This window comes from Cajanus cajan, chromosome 9 (genome assembly GCF_000230855.2).
Source record: "Cajanus cajan strain Asha chromosome 9, NIPB_CcT2T_4, whole genome shotgun sequence".
In the NCBI taxonomy this organism is placed as follows: domain Eukaryota; kingdom Viridiplantae; phylum Streptophyta; class Magnoliopsida; order Fabales; family Fabaceae; genus Cajanus; species Cajanus cajan.
The window spans coordinates 49,510,485-49,522,090 of record NC_138525.1 but is presented as its reverse complement, the minus strand read 5'-3'; the positions used below and the strand labels follow the sequence as shown (position 1 = coordinate 49,522,090).

The 11,606-nt window shown below is 38.1% G+C and overlaps 1 protein-coding gene and 1 pseudogene across 2 annotated transcripts; one reads left to right on the top strand and one right to left on the bottom strand.

The window, feature by feature from the left end:
- Positions 1–2: 2 nt before the first annotated feature.
- Positions 3–7,325, bottom strand: LOC109804969 (putative protein phosphatase 2C 72; annotated as a pseudogene). Its single transcript, XR_014429526.1, has 5 exons — positions 2,767–7,325; positions 1,420–1,728; positions 1,219–1,333; positions 779–1,005; positions 3–476 (listed from the first exon to the last, which is right to left on the bottom strand). The product of XR_014429526.1 is annotated as a putative protein phosphatase 2C 72 (transcript).
- Positions 6,995–11,584, top strand: LOC145952136 (uncharacterized). The gene has a single exon (XM_083064367.1). The coding sequence runs from the start codon at positions 6,995–6,997 to the stop codon at positions 11,582–11,584; it is 4,590 nt and encodes a 1,529-aa protein (XP_082920493.1).
- The last annotated feature ends 22 nt before the right edge of the window (positions 11,585–11,606 follow it).

The window sequence follows — 11,606 nt, the reverse complement described above, 5'->3', positions numbered from 1 at the left end:
AGTTTTTTTTTTTTAACTTTTTTAATTCTTTACCAGGATTTTGTGGCTCAGAATAGATTATAAGATGTATCCAAATACACTACTAGATTTCAACAAACATTATCCCTGTTTACAAAGCAATTTTTTTTTGGGTACAAATCACAGGGTGTTTTTTCACTGAAACAATTTTATTTCAGCCAATTAGAACTATACTAAACGGTAAAACTCTATCTCTAAATATTTCTTACAAGATTGTATTTCACTATTTCAGCCAAAATTCAAGGGCTACTAACTTAATTTCAGTTTTCATATGCCCGAAGTTGTGGTTTCTTCTGAAGGAAGAGACAAGCCACTGTGCAGTCATCCACCATAGAGGAAGGATACTTCTTTTGCCACGCAGCATTGGCTGCTTCCACCACTGCCCTTGCTGCTGCCTCTTCACTCTCTACACTCCACACAATTGATGCAACCTCACTGTTACTTAGCACATCCCACACCTATAAGCAGCAATAAAACAAAGTCTATGAAAAATGCTTGTGCAAAAAATGATACTCCATTAATTAATTCCAAACACAATGAAGGTATGCTTGAAGTTGGATGTACATTGGAGAACCACATTGAAACCAATTAATTGATGGAGAAATCACTCTGTATTATTTCTGTTGGATGTAGAAAGAAAGAGAGTTGATCCACATTTTTTATTTGGTTACAAACACACTAAATGTATCCAAAAATTCTTTTCCTTTGAATCTCCACATGCAAAATAGAACACTTTGGTATGCAAATAACAGGTACGTACCCCATCACTTGCAAGAACAACAAATTGGTCACTTGATGTTAGGGAATGATAGGAAATATCTGGGATGGCAGTGAGACCGTGATCTTTGAGTAGAAAATCTCCAAAAGCTCGAGACATGGCTAGGCCAGGGGAGTTCTCATTGTTGGGAATCCACACTCGTTGGATATGAGGTTCTTCCTTCAACGCATACACACAACCATTGTTCCTCCTTATTCTTTCTGCTTCTCCTGCATCTCAAATTATATACTAGGTTTTAGTAGTCTGAGATCCCTTTAAGGAGTTGATCACTCCTAACAAATGTTTTTCCATACATAAAACTCGGGAATCGAACCTGACAACATGCTTAAGAGACAAGATTATCTAACATCTATTTGATACATTTTTATTGGTTATTTGAAAGTTAAAATTCACCTATTTGATGGAAATCATTAGAGTCTTACGAGGTAATCCTGGCTTCAAATCTGTGGTCAATTGAATGGCTATGAGTTTTTCATCATAGATTGTTCCCAAAACTGCTCTTGAATCACCAAGATTAGCTATGACAAGACCTTCACCCTGTATATAGTTATTGTTACATTATTTTCATTTCACAATGAACATGAAATCAAATGGGAAAATCTTGAGGGTTCATTTTCATTCACCTGTTTTATGATGACTACAGCAGTGGTTCCACTGCAAGAGTCTACATTCTGTTGAAGCTTCACCTCCTTGTCCATCACCTTGAAAGCACTCACAATTGCTTCTTTCCATTTGTGAAAACTCTCTGTGTCAACATGGTATTTTGGGGAGGTGTTATTACCATTTTCTATCGCACCAATCTTGTCAACAACTTTCTTTTGATCCAATATGAGTGAAGACAAACGACTGTTTACTATTTTGCTCACTATGTGTCCATACCTTCCATGCCCATCATAGACGCCACAAAATGCTCCATCTTCCATCCCATAACCCTTTGGGAATAACCAAGGAAAAATAGCAAGGTGTTTCAATAAGTTAAAGTAGTAAACAAATGTTAGTTTTCTTTTAATGAAGTATTTATTGATGTTTTTTTAAAAAAAAATTATTAGAAAACTTAATTGATCATTTTTAATAGAAATTTATCTGTTAATCACTTTTTTGCATCAACAAGACTCAAACATGATATCTTATTTGAGAAGATCAAGTTCAGTTTCTTTTTGATCAACGATATTGATAAATCTTCATTAAAAATGATTGATAGAATAAAACAATAATATTTTTTAATTTAATTAGAATGAACTATATATGTAAAGTATACATGTTGACCATAGTTTTAAATTGCACTTGCGGTTGCGAGTATTGCGATGTAGATTACGGCCGTTGCGGTGTGAAATTATTAATTATTTTCAGTAAATATAAAAAATTTATAATTATCAATATATATTTTATTTTTAAAGATTTATACATTTTAATTCCTTTTTTTTAAATATTCTATTATTTTAATGAATAATTTAATTTATTTTAAAATTATAGTATCAATTTGTCGTATTGAAGATGTATTGCGGTACATTGCGAATGTGTTACAGACGCAACACCATTATTTTGCGAAAAAACATGTGATTTACGGTCTCACCGCAATTGCGTTCGATATCGTTGCGGACAAGGTCACAACTGCAATATTGCGGTCGCAATACGTGATGCGGTCCACAATTTAAAACACTGATATTGACTTTTATATTAATTTCTTAAAAAAAATATTATTTAGAGTTATTCTTAATTTATTGACAATTATGTATTTTGAGATTTAGAGATTTAGGTAAGGAAATCGAACCTCTATCGGCATATTTAAGAAATTGAACTATCTATTAACTGTGTTGAATCTTATTGTAGTCTCATTTGATTTTACACAATATTTTTTATACGCATAAATAGGAATAAGATGAAAAATAAGTAAAAATATATATAAATATATTAAAAACACATAACATGTGAATTATTTGATGTGCAAATAATGAAACTGTAAAACAAACCTCATGAATAGAGGCAGCATCTTGGTTGATTCCTTTGGTACCCTTTCTGGAGTAAACAGAGCATAGACTCTGACTCCCATTTAGGACCTTTCTTGCTTCAAATATTGTCACATCCTCATCATGAATCTCTAAAGATGTAATGGATATGCATATACCCATTGAACTTATTATGCAATTTTATTATTGGAGTGAAACAAGTCCACTCCTCAAGACTTTGAGGACCCAAATATATAGCAAATCGTTTGTGACAATAAAATATATGAAGTTGCAAATATGGTTACCATAGGATGGTACCTGAAAGTTAAAGTATACTTAAATATAATAATTGACTCTTTTATTTAATGGTTAGTTATTTAATTAAGTTGTCCCAATACTCACTTTAAAGGACATTCAGGTTGTAATCTTCTAAATCAGTGTTCAAAGGGGCATGACACGACTTTCTATTTTAAAAAATATTGTTATATTATAATTCTAACATTAGTACTTTCATCCTTCTTATAATACCTTTCATATAATTGTGTAACATTGAATTAGTAATAGAGCATGGTGGATCCTAACAATGCTTTGAGAATAATGCATGTTGGCATCAACAAAAAAATCAATAATTAGTACCTAACACAAGGTCAAGGGTGTGCAGCATGCCCCAATTTTAACAAGGACAAATTGGATTTGGAATTGAGTTTTTCCTAACTTACAAGTGACAGGGTGGTAGAATGGTAGACATGTTTGAAAATGCATATATTTATTCTAAATGTGCATATGATACTAACAAGATCTTACACACTTGATAAATAGTTAAATTTCTTAAACTACTATCAAATGTTCAATTCTTGATTATGTGTATAGAAAAAATTTGTTGAGAAATATAAAATTCACTTTGATAGTTTCTCTTACTTAAAAAGAAATTCGTGTTGGAATATTGGTTGAAGTGTGTATTTATTAATCATCCACTAGCCCCTCCCTTCATGCAAGGATTATTTAACTTAAAATTAGAAAGACGAGTTCTCCAAATGATTATAAAACAAACTTGTAGGGATGGAATTACATGCGTAAGGAATATATAATTATTCACATACAAAATATCCACCAATCCTTTTATTATTATAAAGATCTCACGAGATAAAATAAAATATAAAGAATAATTAAATAGGTCATAGTCACATATTGATGTCATGAACAAATGTTGCTGAATATTTAGAATCTTAATTTCCTTACCGTCTTGAGCCGAAAGTCAAATAATTGAGTTAAATATATTTTTCGTTTTTAAAAAATGAACAAATTTTAATTTTTTTATGAAAAAATTTTCATTGATTCATCCTTCTAAAATATAAACTCTTATTTTTTTATTTATTTATTTATTTATTAAAAAATTAAGTAATCATCCCACGTATTACTCATAATTATTAATAGTGACATAAGTTTGTGACACCTATAAAAAATGTTATAGGTATTAAAATAAATGTTACTTATATACTTTAAAATATTCTTATAAACTATAATTAATGATTTTAGATTTTAAAATGATGAAAATAAAAAATATATATATTTTACAAAGACTAAAAATAAAATATACTTATTTTACATAAATTAAAAACATATTTAAACATAATATTTTTATGTAAATTACGTTACATTACAATGTATGTGTGTCTATAATAAAATTATAAGATTATAATTATATTTTCCAACAGATACTACTCTCTCTTCCTATTTTTTTTTTAAATCATTTTTTAAGTTGAGTTTAGATGAGAATGCAAGTTTTTTAAATTATAAAACTTACTATATAGTTACAATTTGTCCATTTATATTGTGACAAAATCTGTTGTTTACTTCAATATTGAATATGTATTATCTTTAGAGACACAAGTTGCTTGTTGGAAGAACTTTAGAATTACATGAAAGGACAAACTCTTTTATGATACGCACAGTTGACAAGTGTAATACGGAAAAAAAGGGATATATGAATTGCGCCATCAACTGATTTTTTTTTTAATTTTATTTTCATATATGACATTTAAAAGTTTTGCTTCCTTTGTTAAGTAGACAATTAATTAGGATATAAACGTATGCATGAATCATGAAATTGAACCACATCGATTGATTGTAATCTAAGTTTTTTTTTTTTTTTTTTTTTAATTTGAAACATCTTTTACTTTTTTAATATTATTTTTAAAAAATTATATTTTTGTCCTAAAATTGTGTTGTTGCTTCAATGGTAGTAAAGGGAAAAAGAAGACGATCAATAACAAACATGTGTTAAAATGTGGGCAAGCAAATGCACCCTCATTTTCGAAAATTATGAATGTGTAAAAAAAATTACGTTTTCTCTCTTAATTTTATATATTTGAACTTACCGATTCCAATTTATTATTCCGTTGACGATGTTTTGTCTTTTTTTAACTAGTAATTTTTATAATTTCTGTTTCATTTTAAACATGATTAAATTTTCCATTTCACTTTAAATATTATTCATTTTTATGATGTTAATTATTATCGTTTAAAAATAAATTATCCTACTGAATCTAGATCCAGCAAAGTTAATGATGGCAAAAGAAGAGTGTACTTAGTACTTGCCTTTTAAAAAATGTAAATTTATAAAAACAAAATCAATTTTAAACAAAACGGCTAATTTTAACATAGTAGTACTTTTTAATGGCCACTCTAATAATTTCATTTTAAATTTTAAGAAGCAAACACCAATAACCAATACCTGTAAATTTTTAAACATATAACAGTAATAAGGTTGGTTTTAAGTTTTAACCAGAAGGGAAACATTGACTCGAGTTTAAAAAATACTACAATGAAAAGCAAAAAAGATCAAAACAAAATGTACTTAAAAGATAAAGGAAAGTTTTTTTTATAAAAAAAAATAGTATAATAAAATGAAAAGTTAAAAGATTAAAAATAGTTTAAAAAATAGTATACGAAAATGAAAAATTAAAAGAGTAAAAACAAAATTTGGTTAAAATAAAAGACGTAAATATAATTTAGCCAAATATAAACATATAGTCATATTTTTATTTTACTTCTTTTTGCACCGTCACTATTAAGAAAGTAATATTCCCCATGATTCATTGTCTAACCATAATCATGTGGCAATTAGAAGAAATATTATAAAAAACTGGATACAATAATGAATTTCACATCAATTAATTGTAAAAAAGAAATTCATCAACAATTAATCTCTCGTTTGTTTCTTCCTCTCACTTCATATTACATATATTTATTCCTATCACAACTATTCTTTTGTATCTATAAACCATTATTGTATATTTTATCTATATTTTTGTCTGCAGATGCACCAAGTAAAGACAAATTCTACTGTGCCCGCTCAATTTAAATCCAAACAAATAGATGGGATTTAATATTTATATTATATCTATATTTTTTTAATAAAAAAATGGTTTGGGTTGTTTGAAATCACTTTTTAAACTAGTTGCTATTTTTTCCAACCTGATTTTCGAATCAATCAATTTTAAAACTGATTTTAAAATAATTCAAATCAAAAAGATAATTTTAAACAAAAAAAAATTGTACTTGTACCGGAGAGACCGTATCGGTCACGTGGGCCAACACGTGCCATTTCGTCAGACACTCATGCATAGTAAGCCACGTACAAGCATCACCATCAACGTCGGCTCGGCATGAGGTCGAGAACCGACATCAGTCTGGTTAATGCCAATATGGACCATCATCACTCATCGAGTCGGCTCGGTCAAGTACCGTTCCGACATAGATCGTACCGGAAGTATACAAGCTGCCGTATACGGACTAGACGGCTCGGTCATTTGCCGTTCCGACTAGTATTGAATAGTCGGCTCGGCCTCTTGCCGAAGAGTTAAACAAGTCATAACGGTAATCACAATTAAGAAAGGTAAGTACATGATTAAAGCCTAACAACCAATTAGTACCGTATTACCTAATTTGGTAAATATCTGAGAGGGCCCATCACGCTCAGGCCCATGTCAGATGCTATAAATAGGTCACACATAACAAGGTATGTCACTGTTCATTAATTATCCTAGAATATCGTGCTTATCCTGACTTGAGCGTTGGAGTGCCTTTTGCAGGTACCTCCCCCCTCTGAAGAATCCGTTTGAAGTATCCGTTCGGCCCTTCTTACCAAGAAGACTACGAGTGTATCCTTAAGCAGGTACATTTTGGCGCCCACCGTGGGGCCGAACCGATAGCATTGCAGAAGCACTGAAAGTTTACGAGTAAAAGAATCATGGTAAAGACAAGGAATACTAATTTTGAAGGGCAACAGTCTGAAGACGAACATCAGTCCGGGGCCGAGACGGTTGAGGAGACAAACTTGACCGATATGGTGCGCCAGATGAAGGAAGAAATGATCGCCATGAAACAACAGCGAGAGAGAGATGCTGCCGAGATGGCTGCATTGAGAGAAGAGAATGCTGCGCTGAAAAATCAATACCGGGATCCCACATGGAAACCATCTGAGACAACTCACACACAGGGGTCGTTCCACTCGCAGGGCCCTCACTCTTCTCTTCCCCACACCTCCGTCGCCGCTCCAGCTGCGCATGCTTCGGTCGGCCGACCGATCCAGCCTTTGCCGGCCGGAGCACATCGGCATCCTTTTACCCCGAACATCATGCAGATGGCACTCCTTGACCATTGGAAGTCTTTGCCCTTAGACAAGTATGATGGCACTACCGATCCAGACGAACACGTGGATGTGTTCTTGACTCAAGTTACTCTAAGCACAAACGATGATGCTGCTCTATGCCGAATCTTCCCAACATCCTTAAAGGGACGAGCACTGAGTTGGTTTACTCGGCTTCCGGCCAACTCGATCGATTCGTTCAGTACGTTGGCTTCCCAGTTCACAATTCAATTTGCTACCAGTCGGCCTCACCAATTGACCTCGTTGGCACTAATCAGCATTCGTCAGGAGAAAAAGGAATCTCTTCGGACATTCATGAGCCGATTCAACAAAGCGGCGCTCGAAATTCGAGACTTAAACCCTGCTGTAGCTCTACACCACCTTACCACTGCCTTGAAGCCAGGGCCTTTTGCCAACAGCATTTGTAAGAAACCCCCTACATACACGGATGATTTGCGTCGGCGAGCCGACAAGTACATGCAGATGGAGGAATTGGCCGAGTTCCGGAACCAAGCCCGAGTAGAAGTGTCAACAAAACCTGACAAGCTGGCCGAGCCGAGTTTTCGGAGTCGACCGAAAGAGTTGGTTCCCCGCGAGAAGCCTCCTCGGGGACCAAGGTACTCACAATACACGCCCCTCAATACTAGCCGGTCAGCAGTATTAGAACAAGCACTGGCCTCGGATATACTGGTCATCCCAAAACGAGCATCAACCCCTCCTCGGGCCGATACAACCAAGTCATGCAGATATCATCGCAACCGTGGGCATTCAACTGACGATTGTTTGGCTCTGAAGGATAAGATTGAAGACTTAGTCAAGCAGGGACAGCTGCAAGGTTTCGTTGAGCGTCCAAACCGATCGAGATACGAAGACCGGTCACGGAGACGCGACCAACTCGAACAAAGGACAGAAACACGTTCTCGTAGAGAACGTAGTCGGTCTAGAGATAGAAGAGAGGATGAGCCTTCGGCACAGCCTCGGCGAGTCATCAATACCATTGCCGGGGGATTCGCTGGAGGTGGCTCGTCTTCATCTGCACAAAAAAGACACCTGCGGGCTGTCCGGCATGTTCATGCCATCGAATCCGCTCGTCGCCGCCTTCCCACTATAACTTTCACAGAAGCTGATTTTAAAGGCATCGATCCGGACCAGGATGATCCAATGGTAATCAGCGTCGAAATTCACAATTGTATTGTACGCAAGACGCTGGTCGACCAAGGAAGTTCGGCCGACATCCTCTACTGGAATACGTTCAAGCAGTTGGGCATCCCGGAGTCCGAGCTAGTTCCGTATGATGAACCCTTGGTCGGGTTCTCCGGCGAACGGGTCAAGACCAAGGGATACATCAAGTTGTCGACTGGGTTTGGATTTGAAGGCGCCGAATACCGAGATGTTTCGGTTAAATATGTGGTGGTACACGCCAGCACATCTTACAACATTCTCCTTGGACGACCATCACTGAATCGGCTCGGAGCAGTCGTATCTACCCCTCATTTGGCCATGAAATTTCCGGCCGAGTCAGGACGAGTCGTCACGGTTCATGCCGACCAAAAGACGGCGCGGGAATGTTACTTCGCTAGTTTGCGACTGGCAAGAATAAAAGACGAGGTACCTAGGAGGCCGAGTGGGGTTCACTCGGTGTCCCATCATTCGACTGTGGACCTTGATCCCCGAATCGATCAGGACGAAAGAGTCGAACTTGTTGATGACAAGCAACCGATTCAAGTAGGGGTGTTGGAGTCACAAGTCACTTATATAGGAGCCAACCTGTCCGAGCGGGAACAATTGGCTGTCAGCCAAGTGATCCTAAAAAATAGTGACCTATTTGCTTGGCATCCCTCTGACATGCCCGGCATTGATCCTAGTTTCCTCTGTCACAAATTGTCCATAAGCAAAGAAGCAAGACCGATCGCTCAACGGCGTCGAAAGGCTGGGGAGGACAGGAAGGCGGCAATAGAGGCCGAAGTGAGTAAGTTGCTAGAAGCCAAGTTCATCCGGGAGGTACACTACTCAACTTGGCTAGCTAATGTAGTAATGGTCAAGAAACCGAATGGGAAATGGCGCATGTGTACTGACTACACTAATTTGAACAAAGCCTATCCGAAGGATGCCTATCCGCTACCAAACATTGATCGGCTCGTCGATGGGGCATCTGGCCACAAATTCCTGTCATTCCTGGACGCATATTCCGGATATAACCAAATCCGAATGCACCCTCAGGATGAAGAGAAAACGGCGTTCATCACCGAAACAGCCAATTACTGTTACCGAGTTATGCCCTTCGGCCTGAAAAATGCCGGAGCCACTTACCAACGGTTGATGAACAAAATTTTCAGTGACCACATTGGCCGATGTATGGAGGTGTACGTTGATGACATGGTAGTAAAGTCAAGTAGCGTATCTGTACACGCACAGGACTTGACTGATGTGTTTCACGCGCTTCGGCACCACCAAATGAGACTCAACCCCGACAAGTGCGTATTCGGGGTCTCAGGCGGCAAGTTTTTAGGGTTTATGTTGTCCAGTCGCGGCATTGAAGCAAATCCTGACAAGTGCCAAGCCATTCTAAGCATGAAAAGCCCAAGTACCCTGAAAGAAGTTCAGAAGTTGGCAGGCCGGCTCACTTCGCTCTCCCGCTTTCTTCCTTGCCTAGCTGAGATAGCTAGACCCATCCTCCTCTTGCTCAAGAAGACCGAGCGATTCCAATGGACCCAGGAGTGTGAAACATCATTCCAACATTTCAAGGAGCGCCTTAGTACACCCCCAGTCCTTTCCAAACCAGTTGCCAACATTGACATGATCATATACTTAGCGGTTTCCGACAGCTCAATTAGCGCTGCGCTAATACAAGAAAACCGAGAAGGGCAACAACTAGTGTATTTCATCAGTCGGACTTTGCAGGAGGCCGAACGACGATACCAGTTAATTGAAAAGGTAGCCTTAGGACTCATCTACACTGCTCGTCGACTGAGACAATACTTTCATAGCCACAAGATAATTGTTCGGACCGATTGTCCAGTGGCAAAAGTATTAAGAAAACCAGAGATTGCCGGCCGAATGATGGCATGGTCGGTCGAGTTGTCAGAGTTCGATTTGTCCTTTGAGCCGAGAGGTCCAATCAAGTCGCAGCACTTGGCTGATTTTGTTAACGAGCTTACCCCTTCGGGGCGTTTTGAAGACGAATCATGGACCTTGCATGTCGATGGGTCTTCTAACGCCCAAGGCAGCGGAGCAGGAGTGATACTGGCTAGTCCCTCAGGCGTCACAATTGAGCAGTCCCTTCGGTTCGGTTTTCGTGCCTCCAATAACCAAGCGGAATACGAGGCCCTACTAGCTGGGATGCGGTTGGCAACCGAGATGGATGTGAAGCGAGTCATATGCTGGACCGACTCAAAGATAGTGGCCGAGCAGGTCAATGATAATTTCCAAGTTAAAGATGCGAACTTATTACAATACTATCATCTATTCCAAAAATTGAAGGATGAATTCAGCGAGGTTCAGGTTCAACATGTTTTGCGTAGCAATAATGAACGAGCTGATCAGTTAGCTCGGCTCGCCAGCAGCCGGAAGCCGGGACAGCTGCGCACCACTATTCATCTTGAAGTTCCCTCCCCAAGCGTAACAACCGAGTGCATGGCAATAGATGAATCACCCTCATGGACCACACCCATTCGGAACTATATCACTAACGGCGCAGTACCGGCCGACCCGTTGGAAGCTAAGAAGTTGCGAATACAGGCGGCTCGGTACTCCATGATAGCCGAGGACCTCTACAGACGGGGGTTCTCCACCCCGCTGCTCAAATGCATAGATAGTCACCAAGCAGATTACGTGATGAGGGAAGTCCATGAGGGTATTTGTGGCTCCCATTCCGGAGGACGAACCTTAGCAGCTAAAGTCTTGCGGGCCGGTTATTATTGGCCAACTCTGAAGGGGGACTGCGCCGACTTTGTCAAGAAATGTGTTCAGTGCCAAAAATACGGGAACCTCATCCATGCTTCAGCTGCTGAACTGCATAGCATCAGCTCTCCATGGCCGTTTACTTTATGGGGCATTGATGTACTCGGCCCATTTCCGGTGGTGAAGGGACAAGTTAAGTTTCTCCTCGTAGCTGTCGATTACTTCACAAAGTGGATTGAGGCCGAGCCGCTTGCCTGCATCTCCGCCGCTAATGTCCAGAAATTTGTCTAGAAGAACATAGTTACCCGTTTCG